Source organism: Mustela nigripes, chromosome 8, assembly GCF_022355385.1.
Source record: "Mustela nigripes isolate SB6536 chromosome 8, MUSNIG.SB6536, whole genome shotgun sequence".
In the NCBI taxonomy this organism is placed as follows: domain Eukaryota; kingdom Metazoa; phylum Chordata; class Mammalia; order Carnivora; family Mustelidae; genus Mustela; species Mustela nigripes.
Genome location: NC_081564.1, coordinates 35909519 through 35933605, shown reverse-complemented (window position 1 = coordinate 35933605; position 24087 = coordinate 35909519). Strand labels below are relative to the sequence as shown.

Below are 24087 nucleotides of genomic sequence, written 5' to 3'. Positions count from 1 at the left end.
GTTTTCGTGTACAAATTGTTCATGGTGTGCTCTTATAATTATTTTTATTTCTGTAAAGATTGGCAGTAATGTCCCCACTTACATTTGGGATTTATAATTTGAATCTTCATTCTTTTTTCACAGTCTAGCCTAAATGTTGTCAATTTTCTTGATTTTTTGATAAGCCAACTTTTGTTTCATTGATTCTTTTGTTTTTCTAATCTTAGTAAAATTCTAATCTTTATGATGTATTTTATTAAGGTTGTTTTGAGTTTAGTTGGCCTTTTTCTTTAGTTTCTTATGTAGAAGTTCATTCTTTTTTAATGTAAACCTTTTCATCTATGAATTTTCCTCTGAGATCTACTTTTGCCCTATCCTATAAGTTTTGGTATGTTCTTTTCCATTTTCACACATCTATCTCAAAGCACTTTTTAATTTTCCTTTAACTCATTCATTATTTAAGAGTATGTTTCAATTTCCACACATTTGTGAATTTCCCAGATTCACTTCTGTTGCTGATTTCTCATTTAATTCCAATATGGATGGCCAATATACTTCATATTATTTTGATATTTTAAATTTTTCTTAAAGATTTATTAATTTTTACAGAGAAGAGGGGAGGGGCAGAGGGAAAGCCTCTCAAGCAGAGTCCCCACTGAGCAGGAAGTCCACTCTCACAACCCTGAGATCATGACCTCAGCCAAAATCAAGAGTCAGACGCTCAACTGAGTCACCCAGGTGCCCCAATATTATTTTGATATTTTTAAATTAATTCAGACACATTTTGTGACTTAACATACTGTTTATCCTGAAAAATGTTCTGTGTATACTTCATGTAAATGGACTCTGCTGTTACTAGTGTTCTGTAGATGTTTATTATGTCTAGATGAAGATTTGTTTTCTCTCTGATCTTCTGCCTTATTCTTCTGTTACTGAAAGTGAGGTGCTGAAATATTGAAATCTCTAGCTTTAGCAGGACTGTCTGTTTCTCCATTCATTTTTTTTCTGTATGTCTTATGATATGTCTTTTGCTGTATGATTTTTTTCCACAATTTCTCCATTACTGCTTTCATTTGTGTAGAGCATTTTCTAGTATACCACTTTTCATTATTTTACTATATATTTTTGCTGAAAGAAACCGTTGTTTCTTTTATTACACATTTTTAAAATTATCTCCTAATGGTTGCCCTGAGGACTACAAGGACCATCTTAAGATACTGCAATCTAGTTCATACTAGTTTCACCTGTAAAAGCTCTACTTATAGACCCCCCATATCTCCTGCTTTATGTTGTTATTGCCACAAATTGCATCTTTTTTTTTTGAAGATTTTATTTTTTTATTTGACAGAGCAAGACAACGAGAGAGGGAACACAAGCAGGGGGAGTAGGAGAGGGGGAAGAGGGCTTCCCATGGAGCAGGGAGCCTCATGTGGGGCTCCATCGAAGGCCCCTGGGGTCATGACCTGAGCTGAAGGCAGATGCTTTCAGTTGAGCCACCCAGGTGCCCCGCCACAAATTGCATCCTTATAAATTATGTGCCTGTCAATATAGATTTATAATTATTGACTTATGCACTGTCTTTTAAGTTAGATAGGGAAAAAGGTAGAGTCACAAAAAATACATAATGCTGCCTTTTATATTTATCTATGTAGTTATCTTTACTGGTGTTATTTCTCCATGTAGATTCAAGTTATTGTCTTCATTTCAGCCTAAAGGACCCTCTTTAATATTTCTTACAGGGAAGTTTTCCTAAGAGTGCTTTTATTTATCTTAGGATGTCTTAATTTATTCATTTTTTTATTTTGTTTTTCTTTAATAATCATGAATTTAACTCTGTAATTCAGCTGCACCTAGAGGGGATAAGGAAATTATGCAACCCAAAGAACTCCAAGAGCACAAAGATAAGCTGTTTTAAGCAGATGAGGATAAGGGGTTGCTCTTCTGAGCTACAAAAGGAATATTAATGGTTAAGAGAAAACATAAGTCAATTTTATTAGATTTGTCTGTAGTCAGTAGTGGTGATCTTTTTGCTGGTCCTCCCATTCTTGGACCCAAAGTGTCCTGTGACTTCCCCAATATTCATGCCCTCTTTCACCTTGCCAAAGACTACATGCTTGCCATCCAACCACTCAGTCTTGGCAGTGCAGATGAAAAACTGGGAACCATTTGTGCTAGGTCCAGCATTTGCCATGGACAAGATACCAGGCCTCATGTGCTTTAGGATGAAATTTTCATCATGAAATTTCTCCCCAGAGATTTGCTAACAGTGTAATTATGGCATGGGAAATCACTGCCCTGGCACATAAATCCCAAAATAATCTGTGAAAGCAGGAACTTTTATAACCTAATCTTTTCTTCCCAGTGCTCAGAGCATGAATGTTTTCTGTCTTTGAAACTGTGTCTCTAAGCAGCTCAAAGGAAATATAGCTGAAGGACTCACTTCTCAACAGAAATATTGAAGATATGGAGGGTTCACCATGACTGGGTGGCACAGGTGACTCTAGCAGAGTGGCATCTAAGGCTTCTTCTTTATTTTTTAAAGATTGTTTTGCCAGATAGAATTTTGCTTGACAGGTTTTGTTTTGTTTTGTTTTCCAGCGCTTTGAATATGTCATCCCATTGTCTTCTGGCTTTCATAGTTTCAGCTGGGGAATTATCTGTTATTCTTATTAAAAATCTCTCATGCATGCCGAGTTGCTTTTCTCTTGATGCTTTCAAACACTTTGTCTTTTGACAATTTGATTATGACGTATCTTGCTGTGGATCTCTTTCAATTTATCCTGTTTGGGTTTGTTGAGCTTTTTGAATACGTAGATCAGTGTTTTCAGCAAATTTGGAGAGTTTTCAGCCATTATTACTTCAAATATTCTCTCTGTCCCTTTCTCTTCTCTTCTGGGACTCTTAATTATGTATGTGTTGGTGCATTTCATATTGGATATTGTTCTATAATTCCCCTTAGGTTTTTTAAAGTTTTGTTCTTAAAGTTTTGTTTGTTTTTTAAGGTTTTGTTCACTTTTCTTCATTATTTTTTTCTTCCTATTCTTCAGACTGGATAATCTCAATCAATTTATCTTCAAATTTCCTGATTTTTTCTTCTGCACCTTAAATCTGCTGTTGAGCCCTTCTGGTGGATTTTTCATTTCAGTTGAACTTTTCAGTCCAGAATTTCCATTAGATTCCTTTTTATAATTTCTGTGTCTTTTTTGATATTCCCAATTTGGTGAGATCTTATTCTTATGGTTTTCTTTAGTTCTTTAAACATGGTTTCCATTAATTCTTTGAACATATTTAAAATATCTTATTTGAGGACTTTTTCTAGTACATTTAATGTCTAGAAACTTCAGGAGTTTCTTCTGAAACTATCGAACCTACTTTTGCCCTGTGTATGGGCCATATTTTCTTGACTTTTTTTTTGCCTGTTCCATAATTTAGTTGTTGTTGAAGAATAGACGTTTTCTTTTTTTATTTCGTAAGAGTTTATGTATTCATTTGACAGAGAGTGAGAGAGCACAAGTAGGGGGAGTGGCAGAGGGAAAGGGAGAAGCAGGCGCCCCAGTGAGCTGGGAGCCCTCTGTGGGGCTCTCCCAAAACCCTGGGATCATGACCTGAGCCAAAGGCAGATACTTAACTGAGCCACATAGGTGCCCTAAAGAATGGACATTTTAAATATTATAATGTGGCAACTTTGGAAATAAGATTCTTCCCCATTCTCCAGGGTTTGTGGGTGCTCGTTTCAGCTATTGTTTATTTGTTTAATTACTTTTTTGCTGAGCTAATTTTGTAAAGCTTGAATTGTTTTGTGTGGCTACTGAAGTCTCTGCTCCATGAGCTTAGTGGTTAGCTAATGTTTGCACAGAGATTTTCTTAAACACCTTGTACCAAAATAATCCCAGTCTTTGCAGATGAATTCTGTGTGTTTGTTTGGGTGTATCTTCAGCATTCAACTAGACACTTTATGACTCTGCCTGAGCCTTCACTTCCTGCCTGGACAGAGCCAGAAGAAGTTCAGCCAGCTTAAGATGACAGCTTCAGTTATTTTCAGGTCTTTTTTGAACACATGCATAGCCACATGCTAATGACCTTCTAGATTCTCAGGAATACTTGGAGCTTTTCAAAGCACTTAATCCCCAAAGCATCTCAGTTTCCAGCTTTGCCTCTCAAGCTTTTTAGTTAGTCTGTCATCTTCTTCAACTCTTATCCACTGTATCAGGCAGCCATCACTAAAACATTTGCCTGTAAATGTTTTCACCATTACCACTTTAGCACTGGTCAGGTTCCAAGTTAGTCAAGATAGAGGCAAGCCTTCTGAACCAGTATTCTAGGGAGCCACCACCTAGGTCAGAACAAAGAATTAGAATTCTTTGTGAATGAGTCATTCTGCTCCCTCCTGTACCTGAACCAGGAATGCAGGCTGTTATTTTCAAGCCTGGCACTGAGCTAGGCACCAGAGATGGGAAAAGTGTAAGTTTAAAGATTGATTTATTTTAAAGAGGGTGGGGGTGGAATGTGAGTGAGGCAAGGGGCAGAGGAAGAGAGAGAATCCTCACATAGTCTCCCTCCTGAGCATGAAGCCTAACACGGGGCCCGATGCCAGGACCCGGAGATCATGACCTGAGCTGAAATCAAGAATTGGCTGCTTAACTGACTGAGCCACCCAGGTACCCTGTTTTTCTTACTTAAACAGTACCCTGGTCACATCCTTCGGGCTAGTAGCCTCAGTGATTTAAAACCTTTCTCTGTGCCTCGATTTTCTTATATTATAAATTGGGGAGAAAAGTAAGGATATCTAATTCATGGGGTTGTCATTAGCATTAACTCACTTACCATGTGTAAAAACACTTTGTGAGTTGTATAATGCTATATGAACGTCAGCTATTTTTATTTTTTGCTTGTAACATTAGAAATATGAAAAAGGTAGAATTTCAAGTTTTAAGTACCATGGAAGCATATACTTAAAGAAATAGTCTTTCTTTAGTTCTGTTGTACTAAACCATGTATTTACCTCTTAACTTTGATTAGAATAGACAGTTCAGTAATAGGTTACAAAGTTCAAAAAGTACAAAATACTATAGGATAAGGCCACCTCTGACTTCCTCTCCTGAAGACAGGTAATAATCACCAGTGATAGGGTTGGTGTGCCCAAAAGCATACAGATGTATATACTTCCAAAGAGGTATTATGCATATGCAAATAAATATGAATGTATTTTTATTATGACTTTGTTAGATTAACATTTGTTAAGTGGAGCACATGGCACTGGATGGTGAATCACATACAGCTCAACAGCAAACCATTACAGAAACTGAAATAAAGTTTAGTATTCACAGGTTCTGGAGGAAGTACATAGCATGCCTCAAGGAACCATATGGGTAGGTCAAGGCAGGATGCAGATATAGCCATAGAACTTGGAGCATGTTTCTTTGTTGGGGTTCATGGGTACAGTTCTTTGGGGTTCCCAGGCTAAGGCCAGATTAGTCAATTCAAACCAAAAGAGTAGGGTTTTTTGTACATTCCACAGGGGTCTTATCTAAGGGGCACACACAGGGATGACCCTGGGATGTGGGGAGACTATTGTTCATGAGGGTTACAGGGAAGTCCTATCAGGACTCCACGATTTTCTCATGACTGCATGGGTTTATGTCTAGGACGTGGGCTTGCATGAGGGACTACTGTCAGTTTAAGGTCACTGCAGGATGCTTGCCAAACAAAATAGATACTGAGGCAGCAACACCATGGAGTGCAGCTGGAACTCTAGACAGTGTTCTCCCCCCTTTTTTTGCATGAGTGTAGCATATATGAAATACTGTCCTGTGTCTTGCTTCACTGACTTAAAAAGTCATGGTGATTATTCCATATCATGATTCCATTATGAGTTTACAAAGCCTTCTTTGCTTCTTTTGCATGGTATTCCATAGACATATCATAATTTATGTGAACAATCCCATATTGTTGAAGAGTTAGATTGTGTCTTTTGCTAGTAAGATTTATGCACAGTGAACAAACTTGTATATACATTATTTCTCACTAGTAAAGTATATTTGTAGGATAAACTTACAGATGCAGTATTGTTGGCTCATTTTATACTTTGATAAATATTTCCAAAATGTTTTCCATAAAGATTTTAACAGTTTACTCTTCTAATAGCAGCATGTATTTGTTTTGCCTACATTAATCCTGAGGATTATGTGTTTTATTTAGGTTATAAGTCCCAAGACTTCAAAGGTACTACAAAAATCACCCTCTTCGAGAAGAATGGTAAGAAAACAAATAATTTCCTTTCCTCTCTTATTAAGTCCCTACATGGTATTCTCTGGCCATGTCTGTCATACCTGTGTATAATTTTGGTCCTGATCTAGCCTTCAAACTTGACATTTCATGTGGCACATGAAGAAATAGTATAGGGAGAGAGTAAACTAACTGATGACTCAAAATGTATGGTTAGGTATCCTGTACCTAAGTATGAATAGTGTAGGAATTTATAGGGAAAATGTGATTATTATGATCTCAGGTTCAGTAATGTCAGGAAAGTGGAATTTATCTTACCGAGGTTTCTGGGGTGAGGTGGAGGGTGCTGGAAGAGGAAGGACAACAATAACCAAAACAATGTTTTAGGAGTTTAGTCTTGGTTCCAATAAGTTGACAGCCTGCACCCTCAACATCCATTCCCTGGCATGTTCTCCTGGTTCTCACTGATGATAGTATAAAAGCATAATAATAACTGACCCTATTTTAAAATATTTTCTATTAGTTTCCTACTGTAAAATAGGTAGCTTTAAATATTAGAAATTTATTCTCTCACAATTCTGCAGGCTAAAAGTCTGAAATCAAGGTGTCTGCTTAGTTCATTCCTTCCGAAGGCTGTGAGAGAAGGATCTTTTCTTGATAATCATTCCTAGTGTTTGGTGATGCCACCAATTCTTGATATTCCTTAGCTTGTAGACACATCACTTTAATCTCTGCCTCCATCTTTACACACTGTGTGTTTGTGTCTCTTCTCCTTTTATAAGAACAATAGCCATATTGGATATATATCCACCCTACTCCATTATGATCTCCTCTGAGCTAATTACAGTTGCAAAGATCGTATTTCCAAATATGGTTATAGTCTCAGCTACTGGGGGTTAGGACTTCAATATATATTTTGGAGGGACACAGTTCAACCCATTAACATATCCTTTTAGGGCACATAGTAAGTCAGTTCAACTTGAACCTTCTATATCAACCATGCCATCCTTTGAGAATGTTCCAATTTAAAATGATTACCTGAGGAATTAGCAAGATCCCCAGATAGAAATTTATTTCTATTCATATCTAGGTAGATAATTAATTTCTAAAATATTCAAAATTTGGAAACAAAAGGAATATTCCACTCAATCCTGACAAAACAGAAATTGCTGTTAATTAGACCATACCATTCTTTGATTATGTCATTTAATAAGAGCTCCAAGTTAGGTCTGCAGGCCAGTCTTGTCACATGAAAACAGATACTCAGCAGTCCATATGCTCCTCTTCAGAGTGTTATCACATACTTTGAGGGGTCACTTTTTTTTTTTTTTTTAAGATTTTATTTCTTTATTTGTCAGAGAGAGAGAGAGCACTGGCAGACAGAGGCAGAGGGAGAAGCAGGCTCCCTGCAGAGCAAGGAGCCCAATGTGGGACTTGATCCCAAGACACTGGGATCTTGGACCCCCCAATCATTGTTATTAACTAAAGATAAAGGATATTTAAAAAGCTGTATTTTCTAATTGATTCTCAAATTTTTCAGATCTTGATTTTAAAATATACTGAAATATAGAATTCTGCTGAAAGTAAGTTTATTTAGGACACAGTTCAAGGAAATAAACTGATAGAAACACAAGATTTTTTTTTCATAACCTAGTGTTACTTCTCTCATTTTAAGGAAATATAGCAAGGCCTTAAGCATGTAACAAAAGTAAAATCCCAGGTTAAGTTTAGTGAATCTCCTGTTGAAAAGAAAGCAGTGTTTCATTCTGGTTAAATACTGGTCACACTCATGTGTTTTCCTAACTTGCATTGCCACTGATTTTCATATCTCTTAAGTGCAATCATTAAAGTGATATTCATCCTAGTTTGACAGATTATACTGAATTTTTCCTCATTGGCAGTCTGACGTGCCGGAAGGAGTCATAAGGGTCCATGCTCCGCTTCTCTCTAAGGTGTCCATGGCCATTCAGCTCACTAGTCACACCAAAGCCAAAGACATACTGGCAAAATTTCAATATGAGAACAGGTGAGTATAAGTGAATATACAATATACCTTTGACCCCTCAAAGGTCTCTATACAAGGAAGGTGATCTTTTTTCAGATGAAGTAACTTTCCAAGGCTTTTACAAACTTGACCTTTTTGGAAAATTAGAACCTGTTTACTTTGGGGACTTTACCAATAGAGTAAATCAAAAGTAGAGAAAGAGATTAAGTAGACCATAGAATTGTTGGTAATAAAAGTGGGGTTTTTGTTTTGTTTTTTTTTGTTTGTTTGTTTAAGAAAGTTTTACAAACGGGAGTCTTAACAGACATGCTCTATCTTGGTGGTTTCCTTTACTACATGAGTTTTACCATTTATTAAAATAAAAAATATAATAAGTTAGTTTTAGAGATACCTGGAATAACATTTCAGGCTTCATTGAGCTTCAACTTGCCTACATCAGATAGTTTATGTAGTTAAATGGACATCATAGCCGTTGTTTTCCTTAAAATAAACTACTAATAAATCTTGGGATCAGAATTTTATTTACAAAAAAAAAAAAAAATCCTTTTGTTTCTCCCATAAGTCACCTTGAAGTAACATTAATCAGGATTTTTTCTTCAGGCATGCTTATTCAAGGATAAACATTTGCCCTGAGAGTTTTAAAAGATGAGAAACATGATAGACACTAGTTTAAATCCATCCAGTAGAGAATAAGTACAGCTTGATGGTCTCTAGTAAAACTGATGGATATTATTTTTGTTCTTGTTCTTGTTGTTGTTGTTAGAGAGAGAGTGAGAGCAAGAGGGGAGGGGCTGTTGGGAAGGGCAGATGGAGAGAATCTAAGCAGACTCTGTGCTGAGCAGAACCCAATGTGGGACTCGATCTCACAAGATCATGACCTGAGGTAAAATCAAGAGTTGGACACTTAACTGAGCCACCCAGGTGCCCCAAAACTGATGGAAATTCCTAAAGAGAAGCTTTACAGTACTGTTAAGAAGGGGTACCCATGTTGATGGGGAGGGGAAAAAAGCCAGTTGCATAAGCTTACATACCACAAGACTCCATTCATACAACATTTTGAAGTAACAAAATTTTAGAAATGGGGGGTTTGTTAGTAGTTGCCGGGAGCTGAGGAGAGGACATCATGGAAGGGAGATGGGTATGGTCATAGAAGCGCAACACAGATCTGACAGTGTTGGAGTTGCTCAGTATCTTGACTCTGGTGGTAGATCAAAGAACCTCTTCATGTTATGTTGAACTTAATATACACACACAGAAATGAGTACAAGTGGGAAATTTGAATAGGATAGATGGATCATATCAATGTCAGTATGTTAACTGTGACATTATACTGTATTTGTATAAAATGTTACAATTTGGGGAGAAGTGGGCAGAGAGTATGAGTAATTTTTCTGTATTTTTTCTTACAACTACATATGAACCTACCACTATCTCAAAAATATTTCAATTTTAAAAAACAAGAGTAACCAATAAAAGTAATCTATGGTGTTAGAATCCAGGATAGAGGCTTTCTGTGAGCGTGAAGGGAATAGTAACTAAGAACCCATGACAGTGGTTTCTGAGAAGTTCGTTTTTTAGTATTATGGGGGTTGGTTACACGGTATGTTCACTTTATGAAAATTCTTCAAGTATTCTTATGATGTGTGCATGCTTTGTATGTTCTCTTTCTCCTTCTCCATATATCTATGTATGTGTATATATAAGCATACATAAAAAAGAAAAGAGTAGACAGAGGCCAACAGGAGTGCAGAAAACTTACTTCTTTCTGTTGCTAGAACACTGTAAGTAGTTACCACTAGGCAGTCATAGAGAGACTTGAAATGCCACTGGGGGGATGTGACCATCCAAATGATTGCTAGTTACATGCGTGATAAAATTGCTTTTGTATTCTGATGTAGACCTTTTGTAGAATGAAAATGTTCTAATAAAAATAGATTAGAATCTGTGACTATGGATAGATGCAAATCCTTTGTATGAACTTCAAAAGATGTTGTTCAGTCCATTTTCTTCACTAGTTAGAACTGTGGCCAACTTTAGTTTAGTTGTAAACTGGCCCATTTTTGCCTTTTTCACTAGAGGCTTATTTTCTGACTGACCACTTCTTCTGTTTAAGTAAAAAAAGGGGAGAGAAGTCCCATTCCTCCCAGATCTCCTCTTATAACTAAAAACCCTCAGACATAACACAATGAAAGTTGGACACTCTCTGAAAGGTAGACAGACAAGTGCTGACTGCCTAGGGACATTGGGCCTGTGAAACAACATGATGGTGAATTCCTGGATTTCCTTGTTGCCTCCCATATGTCCAGGCAGGGAGACATATAGGCAGGAACCTTCAGCCTGGCACAGGGACGCACAATAAAGGAGCTCCAAGAAGACCCTGTCCCTATAGCCAAAGGACTGGTGAGAAGATAGCCTAACCACAAAAAACCATTTTGGCAATACCTGCCCTACTCCAACCAAACACCAACAGAAAAAGCACATCACTACGCCTGTGTTTTTGGTGGGACCAAGCAGACAACTGATGTACATGCCCCACCCAACAGAATCAGGTGGTGATCCAGTTCCCAACCACAACATCGTCAGCAGGGTCCTGCCTCTAGCTGAGTCTCCTCCCCCCAGCAGCAGTGAGACCTAATAAATCAGTGCACGGCAGACAGTTATCCACCAGCTTCACCCCAGCCTCAGTGAAGTCCAGTGAAGAGCTGAGCTTTACCCTCAGCCAACAGCAACGAAGCAGCAAGAATCAAACTTCTGCTTCCTCTCCCTGGTGGCAGCAGAGCCAGCAGGGAGCTGATCTTACACCCCCAATCTGAGGCAGCAAAGCAGTGCCAATTGGTGCCCCACATTCACTACGAAGGTGTCAGCAGGGCCCAGCAAAAAGCTGAACATACACATCCACCCAGACCTTATGCTAAACTTCAACAGGAGGAATGTCTGCCAAAAAAAAACGATGATTAAGTAAGATCCAGAGTCTCATAATATCCAAAGTATCTGCAGTATGATACAAAATCACTCATTATACCTAAAACCAGGAAAATCACAATAGGGATGAGAAAAGACAATTGAGAAATGCCAGTGCTAAATTGAATCAGATGTTAGAACCATCTGACAAGGATTTTATAGCAGCCATCACATACGTGCACGCGCGTGCACACACACACACACACACACACACACACATGTTTCAACAATTATCTTGAACCAAATGAAAAAATAGAAAATCTCAGCAAACAAATAGAAGTTATAAAAAAGAATGAAATGAGAATTATAGAACTAAAAGATAGAATAACTGAAATAAATTCATTGGTTGGGCTCAGTAGTAGAGTGGAGATAACAGAGAATATAATTCGTAAACTTGAGGAATATCAGTAGCATTATTTATTCTGGACAACAGGAAGAGGACAGACCCAAAAAAAGTGAATAGAGCTTCGGGGATCCGTGGACGGTAACAAAAGAGCTAACATTTGCATCACTGCCATACCAAAAGTAGAGAAAACAGGAACTAAAGAAAGTATTTGTAAATAAATAATGACTGAAAACTTTCCAAATTAGCAAAAGGTATAAACCTATATACTCAAGAAACTAAGTGAACCCAAACAGGACAAACCAAAGAAATCCCTTCCAAAACAACATAATCAAACTTGTAAAAATTAAAGACAAAGAAAGAAATCTTGACATCATCCAGAGAGAAGCAATGCCTTTCTTATAGGGAACACCAATTCTAATTACTGCAGATTTCTCCTTTTTCATTTGAAACCCTGGAGGCCAGATGGAAATGGCATAGCATCTTTCCAACTACTGAAAGAAAGGAACTGACAACCTTGAATTCTATGTCCTCCAAAAAATATCTTTCAGAATGAAGGGGAAACAAAGACATTCTTGGGTGAGGCAAAACTAAAGGATTTTGTTGCTAGCAAATTTACCCATAAGTGGATAAAGGAAGTTCTCGAAATAGAAATAAAATGATAATGAAGACTTGAAACATCAGGAAGGAAAGGAGAACATCAGCATGGGTTAAAAATAGTAACTGTAATAGATTATCCTACTCCTTATGCATTTCTTAAGTCATATTTGATGGTTGAAGCAAAAATTGCACCACTGGATATGGTGCTCAGTGTATGTTGAGGACAGATTTAAGACTTTACTTATTTATTTATTTTAAAAGTTTTATTTATATATGAAAGCAAGGGCAGAGGAGAGGGTAGGGACAGAAGGAGAGGGAGAGCGAGAATCTCAAGCAGACTCCCCGCTCAGTGAGGAGCAAGAAGCAGGGCTTCATCCCAAGACCCCAAGAACACGATGTGAGCTGAAATCAGGAGTTGGACACTCAACCTACTGAGCCACCCAAGTGCCCAATACAATTATATTTTAAAAGGGTTGAGGCTCAGCATTCTTTATTGTCTGCATAGTGACTTCTCTCCAAAGACTGTAGTATGTAAAGAGAGAAAAAGAATAACTTCATAGTTATGAAATCTGACCTCAGCAGGTGACTAAGGTTAACATCAACAATGATAAAGTCACACTGATAGTATGTAGCCCTGATTTAAAAAAAAAAAAAAAAAAAAAAAGAGATGAAAATGGCCCTTCTGTCGCTTTCCTCCCAAGAACACATAACTCCTGACAACTGCAAGAAAAACATCAGACAAATCCCAGTTTGGAAACATTCTGCAAAATACCTGATGAGTCCTCCTCAAAGACATCAAAAAACAAGGCAAGTGTGAAAAACAGAGGAGCCTGATGAGATATGACTATATATTAGTTTCCCAGTATTTCCATAACAAATTACCTCAAACTAGCAACTAACTAAGCAACAGAAATGTATTCTTTCAGTTCAGGAGGCCAGAAATCTGAAAGAAATGTGTCAGCAGCGTTGGTTCCTTCTGGAAGCTGGGAGGGAGAAGCTCTCCCATCCCTCTCTCCTAGCTTCTAGTGGTTGACAACATCCTTGGCATTCTATGGTTTATAGACTTATCACTTCAGTCTCTCCATCTTCACATCCTCTTTGTGTTTCTCTGTATTTTCTCCCCTTCTTAAAAGGATAATGAAATATTGTGAGTAGACTATATATTCAAAATCACAAATTTAGAAGAAATGGATCAGATCCTCAAAACCCACAAGTTACCAAAAGACAACAAAGATGACATAGTTTTGTAGCCTTTAAAGGAATTGAATCTTTAAAAGTTTTCCAAAAGAGAAATCTTCAAGTCCAGATGGTTTCACTAGAGAATTCTAGCAAATGTTTAAAAAATGAACACCAATTTACCACATTCTTTTACCAGAAAGTAGAAGAGGAATGGACACTACCTAACTCATTTTATGAAATTAGTATTGACCAGACACCAAAGACAATAAACAAACACTGAAGACTAATATCTCTCATGAACTTAGAGACAAAAGTCCTCAACAAAACATCAGCAAAGCTAATCCAGCATATATTAAAGGAATTACAGTGACCAAGTGGGATTCATTTCAGGTATGCAACTTTGGCTCAATATTTAGAAATTAATGTAGAATCCACCATTGGAATGTAGAAAAAGCATATGATCATGTTAAATGATACAGAAGAAACATTTGATAAAATCCAATACCCATTCATGATAAAAACCCTCAGTTAACTAGGAAAAGGGAAGAACTTCCTCAACTTGATCAAGACCATCTACAAAAATCTACAGCTAGTATTATACTTAATGATGAAAGATTAACACTAGATCAAGAACACTACTTTTATTCAAATACTATTAGAAGATTAAGCCACTGCAATAAGACAAAAACAGAAAAGAAAAGGAAGGAAGGGAAGGGAGGAAGGAGAAAAGGAAAAGGAGGAAGAAAGGGAGGGAAGGAGGGAGGAAGAAAAGAAAGAAAAAAAAAGGGAGGGAGAAAGAGAGTGAAAGAAAGAAAAAAGAAGGAAAGATTGATTGTAGGAGAGGAAAAAACTGCCCATAACAAAGTTCATTTTAGGGTGCCTGGGTGGCTCAGTGGGTTAAGCCACTGTCTTTGGCTCAGGTCATGATCTCAGGGTCCTGGGATCGAGTCCCACGTCGGGCTCTCTGCTCAGCAGGGAGCCTGCTCCCTCTAGCTCTCTCTCTGCCTGCCTCTCCGTCTACTTGTGATCTCTCTCTGTCAAATAAATAAATAAAATCTTTAAAAAAAAAAAAAAAAACAAAGTTCATTTTAAATTTACAGCTCACTGGTATTAAGTACATTCACATTATTATATAATCATTACCACCTTCCATCTCCAGAAAGATGTTATCATTGCATACTCAGACTCTGTTCCCAGTAAACAGTAACTCCTCATTCCCCCCTCCCCCAGCCACTGGTAACTGCTCTTCTACTTTCTGTCTCTATGAATTTGACTGTTCTAATAACTGAAAATTTTAAAGATTTATTTTATTTATTTTAGAGAGAACAGAGGGGAGGGGCAGGGGGAGAGGGAAAGAAACCCAAGCAGACTCCCTGCTGATCATGGAGACAGATGCAGGGCTCGATCTCACAACCCTGAGATCATGACCTGAGCCAAAACCAAGAGTTGGAGAGCTAATGAACTGAGCCACCCAGGCGAGAAGTACAAAAGCAATTCAGTGGATGAAAGGTAGCCTTTTTAACAAATGATAAATGGTGCTCTAGTAGTTGAACATCTATAGACAAAAAACAAAAAATCCACAATGGATCACAGACTTAAATGTAAAATGTAAAACTATAAAACTCTTAGAAAACAGCAAAGGAGAAAACCTCTGTGTTGTCAGGCTTGTAAAGAGTTCTCAAAGTTGACATCAAAAGCATGATCCAGGCATGTCTAGGTGGTTCAGTCAGTTGAGTGACCAACTCTTAATTTCAGCTCAGGTCATGATCTTGGGGTCCTGAGATCAAGCCCTATGCTGGTCCCCATGCTCAGCTGGGAGTCTGCTTAAGATTCTTTCCCTCTACCCCTTCCCCCATGCTTTCTCTCTCAAAAATAAATAAATAAATCTTAACCAAAAAACCAGCATGATCCATAAGAGGTAAAAATTGATAAATTGGACATCATCAAGATTGAAAACATACTGAAAGATTCAATGAAAAGGATGAAAAGACAAAGATACTTAACAAACTTCACTTCCAGTAAATGACTAGTATCTAGAATATAAAAGGAAAACTCAATACTCAAAAATAAGAAAGAAACAACCTAATTTAAAGATGAGCAAGGGGCGCCTGGGTGGCTCAGATGGTTAAGCGTCTGCCTTCGGCTCAAGTCACGATCCCAGGGTCCTGGGATCGAGTCCTGCATCAGGCTCCCAGCTCAGTGGGAAGCCTGCTTCTCCCTCTGCCTCTCTCCCTGCTTGTGCCTTCTCGGTCCCTCTCTCTCTCTTAATTGAATAAATATTATTAAAAAAAAAAAAAGTCACATGCTCTATGGACTGAACCAGATAGGTGCCCCATGGACATATATCCCAAAGAAATGAAGATAATATTCACACAAAAACCTGTATGCAAATGCTTATAGCAACTTCATTTATAATAGTAAAGCCTGAAAAAGAAACCCAGACTTTATTCAGCAGGTAAATAACAAACTGGCACATCCATGCCATTGTGTGCTACTGAGCAAATAAAATGCCACACCTTGGATGAATCTCCACCAATTTATGGTGATTGAAAAAAAAAAAAAAAAGCCAATACAAAGTGTTCTAAACTCTATGTGTCCACTTATTTAACATTTTTGAAGTGACAAACTTCTAGAAAATGTGGAATAGAGCGGAGGTTACCAGAGATAAGGGATGAGGGTAGGAAATGAGGATGAAGAGGGAGGTGAGTGGCTTATTATAGTGAAATGAGAGGGGTCTGGTGGCAATGGAAATGTCCTGCATCTTGACTGAATCAATGTTGACATTCTGGTTGTGGTAATGCACTAGAGCTTTGCAAGATTTTACTACTGGGGAAAAGTGAGGAAAGGGTACATAGGATCTATCTGTGGAGTTTCTTAAAACTATGAGCAAATCTAAATGATCTCAAATAAAAATGTTTAATTAAAGAAAATAGGTCACACATCTTTCCTCCTCACAAAGAGCTGAGGTCAATCTTTTTAAAAGTAACAAAACTGAAACTCATTGCTCAGGTAGGATGAAGATTAGCCAACTCTTCTACCACAGCATTTTAGTCTGGGGTGGAGAAATTAAATTGGACAATTATTATCTCTGACTTGCTTTCACTATAGAGCAAAAATATGCAATGAAGTCAACATTAAGCAGTTTGAAAAGCTTTAGGCAAGTTTAGAAACATGGCACAGACAGAGGAGAGAATCCCATTCAATTTTTGGCAAGAAGAGAAATGAAATCTGACTTCTTTTGAACTGAGAGTAATGTGACCAATGACAAGGCAGTATTAAACATGCAGCTGCTCCTTCACCAGCCTTGCTGTGTCTGTCACAGTCCTCTCTTAAATGAAGCTGACAGTTGTGGGTAGAATGGGCTCCAGGTTGCTGTAGGGCACAGCAGTGTCCATCTTGGTTTGGAATCGTCCCACCCTCCCTGTGCCTTGGATGCTTGGCCATGTCAAACAAATAGAATTATTTATCATAACTTTGATCATAATAATGATTTAAATGAGTGTATTTCATTCAAGGCAGAAGGAATTGTTGCCATGATATTTAAAGCACAGATTTACCTCAAATCATGGAAGAAGGTTAAATTACATTGCTTTTTTTTTTTTTTTTTTCCAGTCATGGTTCATCAGAATGCTTTAAGATTCAGAACCAACGGTTATATGAAATTGGAGGAAATATAGGTATGCATTCTCTAACGGTTTTTACTCCTAAATTTTCTGATTACTCTAAAAGAAATATGATGCTATTATTGTAAAAGCATATTTTATGAGTTTCTTAAATATAAATTCAACATCAGTAAGTTTCTGAATTTTTAATTTCATATGAGAACAGTTGTATGAATTTTCTAAAATATTTTCAAAATTTAAATGTGGATATTTTAATTGATACGGAGCAGACTTTGGAGTCTTTTAAGTGTGCCTCAGAGTTGGAAAGTCGCTTCCTGGAGATCCCTGCAAAACAGAGAACATCATGGAACGTTGCCACTGTGACACCTTTCTTCTTTAACTTCCCTGGTTTCATCCTCAGCCCAGGTTAATTCTTCCTATTTCCCTGAGGGGGAACAAAAAGGAATCCAACAGAAATTGCCTCTGCTTGCATCTGTGTCTGCCTTCCCCTTCGTTCAGGTCTTCTGCTTGCCCTCTGCACAGTCTGGATGAACCACGCCAGCTCCCACTGATGGCCAGCACCTCCACGTGTGCCTCATTTTGTGTTCCCGCCTGCCACTGGGGGCCTTGCTTCAGCCCCCCATTCTCCCCAGCACCATCAGCTTTTCCCTCCCAACTGCATCATTTCCAACTACATAAACATTTTTTGTAATATTCATCTTCACAAAACTCTCTCTCAAACCTACTTCCATTCCAGTGTTCTGCTTTACAGCAAGAACTCCTTGAATCCATTTTCTGTTCTCCAATTTCTTCCTCTTGTTCTCTCTCGAAACCACTCCAGTCAAGCATTACCCCGCAGCACTTCACCAAAATTGCTCTTGTTGAGGCCACCAGAGAACTCTTACGTTGTGAAATCCAGTCATTCGTTCTGTCTTGATAACTGCCGGAGTTGATCTTTCCCTTCTTTGAAAACACACATTCTTCACCTGGTTCAAGGACAACCTAAGCTTCTGGGTTTTGTCCCACTTCACTGGCAGCTCCTGAGTCTCTTTTGCCTGCTACTTCTCATCCTCTCAACCTTCAATGTGGAAAACTGTGGGGTCAGGCCTCGGAACTTTGCTACCTATACGTAACTTCTTGGCGAGCTCAGTCCTTCTCATTGTTTTAAATGCACCTGCGGGCAGTTGCCTCTCAAGTTATACACAGCCTTCCTCTCAGCACCAGCTTTGCAGATCCATTCACCAGGCACATTTTGCCTTGGAGCCTTTGCATTTACTCTGACTTTTTCCCAGAATGCTCTCCTTTTGAGTGTTCATTTCTCACTCCCTCACCTCTCACAGGTGTTTGCCACTGTGTCACCTTCTCAAAGAGACCTTCCAGGATCTCACCTTCTCTAGGTGTGCCTTCCCAGCTTTGTTGTTCTCTCATGTTCTTATCACCACAACACTTACTTTATATTATACTTGCTTATTTGCTCTTTGTCTTTATTTGCCCTCAGGGCAAATATTTTTCACTATCTGATGCCTCTCTATGACCCTAGCCCCTGGAATAGTGCCTGGAATATAATAACTTCCAAGAAATATTTGATAAATGAATCAAGCAAGGAGTCAGATATTGGTGGTTTCCTTTGAGACTCTGATATACATTCCAAACACACTGTACATAAAAATTTTCAACTGTATTTGCTTCATGGAATGATCTTTTTGTTGTTATCATTTCTAGATTTCCTGTCTGTGGGAATTGCACCTGTAGTAAAGAAACAAAATGACCATTCTTGAAGTGAACGTGATTTTAATCTTTTCTAGCCCTGGTCAAGTTACTGTCTGTAAAACCATTAGAAGACATGTTTTATTATATAAATGACCAGTTTATACCTTAGACAGGTTCTTGCCGTATTTTCCTAATTTATGTGGTGAGTCTAGGGAACAATTTGCCTATAGCTGGTACAACTGTTTTTCCCCACAATTTTGCATGGGATTTATTTGAAGCATTTCACAGTCATAAAGAAACAAAGAAGGGAAGGAATAAGGCAGGCAGGCAGACTGGTTTTGCTAAAGAACCTTAACCTTTGGCTAAGAGAACTGTCTTGGCCTTATTTGAACCTTCCCAACACACACACGCACATGCACACGTAGAAGTGTGCACTCTCGAAAACATTCTCTGATTTTCTCTTTCCTTTAGGGCAGCATTGCTTGGATCCAGATGCTTATATATTGGATATATATCATGTAAATCCTCAAGCAGAGTGGGTGATTAAACCCCAGCCAAGTTTTTGAAATAACCCCCAAGATGGCACCTATCATGTATTATATGCCAAGAAGATTCTACATTTGGTAGGGAAAATAACAAGACTGTTTTGACATGTTTGTTTCAATAGCCCTCTTGGTGTTTCTCAGCCCAAGAGGCATCTCCCAGCATTGTCAACATGAACTGTGGAGGAGGAGGAGCTGGTTGACTGAGCTGAGGCTTTCTCCTATGGTTCCTTAATAATGGTGAAGGAAAGACGCTGTGATTGTTCCAGAGGAAAGGCCAAGCTAGTATATGGAACTCTGTAATCATTTCTGGTACTTTGACTTCACAACAGAAATGAACTTCGTCTTGTACCTAGAGATAAAAAATACTTCTTTATGTAGCAGATGCTACACAGACATGGAAAAGTCTTTGTTTTACTTACGTTATATATATTTTGACCTTTTTGAACAAGAATGCCAGAAGTATCAATAATTTCCACCACAGACATGGAAGAGTCTTTGTTTTACTTACGTTATATATATGTTGACCTTTTTGAACAAGAATGCCAGAAGTATCAATAATTTCTGCTCTGCAAAATAATTCAGATTTTCTTTTCAAAAGGAATCAGTTTCTAAAGTTATGCATCCAATATCGATGCCCTGACTTGCTCCCAAATTGGAGGAGGATGAACTTCTGTTGAAAGAACACTGTATTGTTACGTATGTTGTACTGTATTATGACTATCCGCATTCTGGTGCAAGTAAACATTTCTCTATTGTGGGTTCTTGAAAATTTATATTTTTAAAGCTTGTTCTTCTCTTATGAGCACAGGTTCCCATAGCAAAGGTTAGTTTGACAGAGGTTGTTCTAATGCTTTCATAACCTTCTGTGTAGTTACCAGTCACAGACCTCTATCTTTTCATTATGATTATGGTGCTCAATGAAAAGCTTTCTCTGTGCCAGGCACAGATTTCCTTTCCTGATCAAACATATCGTTTTTTTAATATTTTACAACTGTAGATTGTCACTTCGGTAGCCCCAGTTTAAAAATAGAGAATTGTCTTTATCCAACTGCTCTTCATCCAAAAGTACTGAAAAATACTCTTATATCCAGGTTTTATATGCTGTAAAAGCAAATTGTTTCTGTTCATCATTCATAGATTGGCCAAACACTGTGGATTAGCCTCAGACTTTAAAGTCAGATGCGTATTTGGTAAGCTGGAAACTGTCTTACTATGAAGATCCTGCAGAGCCGTTTTTTAGACCTACAATCAGTGAGAACACACATCCACAATCTAATGGAGAGCAAATCCACAATGTGCTGAAGGGTCAGACAGCTCTGCCTTTCATCTTAAGACTACAGATATAGGTCTAAGGTTAGCTAGAAATGGGGACAGAGGTCTCATTTATCCTACATGCATGCTTTGGATTAGAATCCACAGATTGAGATTTCATTGAATTTATAACAATTTTAATGAGATTTAATGTCCAAATGACTCTCTTTTGCAGTTCAAACAGTAACGTTATAAATACAGAAAACATTTTACCAATGTTTTGGTAAAAAAGTGTTTTTACCAATGTTCCTACTTACCAATTCTTAAAACATGACATAATAATTTAAGCCCACATATAGAAGAAATCTTTTTTTTTTTTTTTTTTAAAGTAGGCTCCACACCCTGGGTGGAGCCCAACCCTGGGCTTGAACTCACCATCCTGAGATCAAGACCTGAGCCAAACAAAATCAAGTGTCAGATGCTTAACCGACTGAGCCACCTAGGTACCCCTAGAAGAAATCTTTTATATGCAGCATTATTATGCCTTGATAGCTCTGAAAACATTATTTATATTCAACATGTAGATAATTATGTTTCTGGCCATTAGGGTTTTTTTAATTTTTATAAAAAACTCAAATATCCATTCATTTTATTTGTTTGAGAATTTTTATTTCCTGTGCCTGAAAACCCATTAGAAGATAAACATGTGTCATGTAGGTTTTTATATATTCCTACATTTCATCACTTTTCAATGTTTCACTAATTGATGGTATGTTAGTTTACATAATGGTTTTCAAGAGTCTGAAAAAATGCTTTTTATTGTTTTTGAAATTCAGAACAATAGGAGTAAACATTTTATTTTATGCAGCTGCTAACTTCCAGAGCATAAGATGGCAGTAATTTATACCCACACACAGAAGAAATTCTTTAAATTAGCTCTCATACTTCTGTTTATACATGAAAACAGGGACTGGTTTTTCTCATCGTGCTTCCTATAGTTTCATATAGTTAAATACTATTGTAGAAGACTTTTTAAATCAAAAATTTGCAGATCTAATTTTTTATTTGAGAATTTTCCCATGTTTGGCCTGAAAACATGTTAAACCTGTGTATAAGTTCCAAAGGTTTTAAGATTTACTCCACTTATCATTACTTTTAAATAAGTGAGAGATGACAGGAGACAACTGTTTCTGAATATCTTACTTTTGTGTGGTGTCAGATGTTAAAGACTTAGCTAATAGCTTTAAATAAATCACTTGAATGTATTTAAGTATGTGTGACAACTTTCAAATAACTATGTAATATGGAAGGCCATGTCAATACTAGTATCTCTGAATATAACTTTTATTCTTAGTCATAGGATAAACTAAGTGATTATAGAATTTCAGTAGACACACAAATTTTTGTATGAGTAGAGGTTCTTTTTATTGATTTTATTCTTAAAGAATAAACAAACCCCTACAATTACAATTTAAAATTTTCTGTCAAATAATTATTGAAACTATCTTTGCTTTATCAAAAGTTGTTTTAAGATAGTTATGGTAGTCTGTAAAAATGAGTAGTATGTATGCAAACAAGAGTCCGATCCTGAGCTCCTAGATTCAGTTCTCACTAGCTTTCCACCCACCTCCTCCCAAGTGCTCTTGGTGTACAGTTAGGAGAATAATATCAAGGAAGGCATTAGAGAAAGTTAACATTTTAGTGACACTTAGAAAAAACCCTAGAGCTGGCTCATTGTTTTCTCCATTTTGCAAAAGAGGATCCCTTTGTTAAGCAGGTCACTGGGGGATATGATTCTTAGAGCCAGTAAGATCTTCAAATAAACTGGAATATTAATTTTGTTACAATGTATACACAGTATAAACTACCTCACGTGTCTTTCTTAGGAAAAAAGTTAATGGACTTTAACAGTTTTTGTTACAAACTGTCCCTGAGTCATCTTATTTAAGTCACTTCAGTTAGCTTTCAGTGTACATTTAATAATAAACATTTAATGATGTAAAATATTTTTTAGTGCAAGCTTTAAAGCCAAAAATACTCTGTACCTGTGACCTGTGTTATACTCTGAGAGAATTCATGTCCCTTAGTCATTGTCATGGAGTCATTGTCATGTGTGTCTCACCATGTTGCAATGCAGGTCTTCAAGTGTGGGAATTAATAGTCCTCTCTTCTTTCAGGCATTTTTTCAGCTGTTTTCCCCATACTGCACTTGACTGAAAAGTAGCATGAGATTAAAATGTCCCTTCTTTCTTTGAAGCATATTTCAAATGTTTTTCACAAATGTTTTACATGCCTGAAAAGAATATATATTATGGGATTAAATAGTTCCTAGTTTCTGACAGGTATTTTCAAATGTTTTCCATCAATGTGTCATTTAATAAAAAATAATATGACATGGATTAAAATGTTTCTCTCAAACATTTTAAATAGTTTTCCACATACACACACCTTAATTTAAAAACAACATCTTTTCTTTGTCATTTTCCTGAGTATTTTCTAAAACTATGTGCTCTGATTAGAAAATTATTTAATGTCACAAGAAATCCCAATGTTGTCTTATGTTGTCTCCCATCTCAAAAGTTAGTATTGATTCTTTTGTCCCAACTTTCATTGTTAAGTATAATATGTATGTTGCATTTTATCCATAAAAATAAAGAGAAAAATACTAAAAGCATTGTCACAAGAATTCTTATGATACTTCCGCTAGTCTAAGGGCACCATGATGCTGGTGTAAGAGTAGGAGCTTTAAAGTCAGAAGGTATGTGTCTGAGCCCACTCTCTGTCACTGACCCACCAGGTTGTGGTCTTGTACAAAAGCCATATAGCACGATAGTAATGGACAGCTGTGGGTAAGGGATAGATTGAACAAACAATTTCCTAAATTTATTTGAGTTGATGTTTGGGACAAGTTTTTAATATGTATCTTTAAAAGAAAAACTTTCTTAATAGATACAGAAAAAAAACATTTGACAAATTCAATACCAGTTCATAGTCTTTTTAAAAAATTCAACATCTTACTGTGTATCCTGTGCAAAAGGCCAGAAAGAAAAGACATAAAGATGAGAAAAGAAATAAAATAGTCTCTATTTATAAATGATAAGAATATGTGGGAAAGACTAGAGTATCTTCAGCTATTAGGACTAGTAAAATAATTTACCAAGGTCATGGTATACAAGATGATTATATATAAATTAATTGTAATTTTTAATTTTGTATTTATTTATTTGAGAGAGAGAGCACACAAGCAGGGGGAGTGTCAGGCAGATGGAGAGGTTGAGAAGCAGACCCTCCAATGAACAGGGAGCCCAATGTGTGGCTCAATCCCACAACCCTGGGATCATGACCTTAGCTGAAGGTAAATGCTTAACTGACTAAGCCACCCAGTCACCCAAATTAATTGTATTTTTTATATTAGCAGCAAACAGTTGGAAAGTAAATGTTTTAATTTCCATTTTCTATAGCATCAAAAAACATAAAATAGTTGTGTAAACATTTACCAAAATATATTCAAAACAAGTATGCTATCAGGATTTTCTCTTTGTCATTGAGACTTGTAAATTTTACTATTAGGTGACGGGGTGTGGGCCTATTCTTATTGATTTTGAGGGGCATTCTCTGAACCTCCTGAATTTTGATGCTCGCAGCCCGGGAAAAGAAGTCTGTAACATACAATGGTAAAAATATTAG

The 24087-nt window shown here is 37.2% G+C and overlaps 1 protein-coding gene and 1 pseudogene across 4 annotated transcripts in view; one reads left to right on the top strand and one right to left on the bottom strand.

The window, feature by feature from the left end:
* The window catches only part of ARHGAP28 (Rho GTPase activating protein 28), a 205675-nt gene extending 182610 nt beyond the window's left edge, over positions 1–23065 (top strand). For 3 of the 4 annotated variants that reach the window (XM_059409227.1, XM_059409231.1, XM_059409229.1), the window contains 4 exons: positions 6178–6234; positions 8106–8230; positions 16905–16969; positions 19272–23065. In XM_059409227.1, coding sequence (XP_059265210.1) covers positions 6178–6234; positions 8106–8230; positions 16905–16969; positions 19272–19381 — 357 coding nt within the window. In that variant the 3' untranslated portion in view covers positions 19382–23065. Of the gene's footprint in view, positions 1–6177; positions 6235–8105; positions 8231–16904; positions 16970–19075 lie in introns of all 4 variants that reach the window. The other variant, XM_059409228.1, reaches the window with a different exon arrangement.
* LOC132023727 (peptidyl-prolyl cis-trans isomerase A-like) lies at positions 1973–4231 on the bottom strand (annotated as a pseudogene).
* Positions 23066–24087: the final 1022 nt, after the last annotated feature.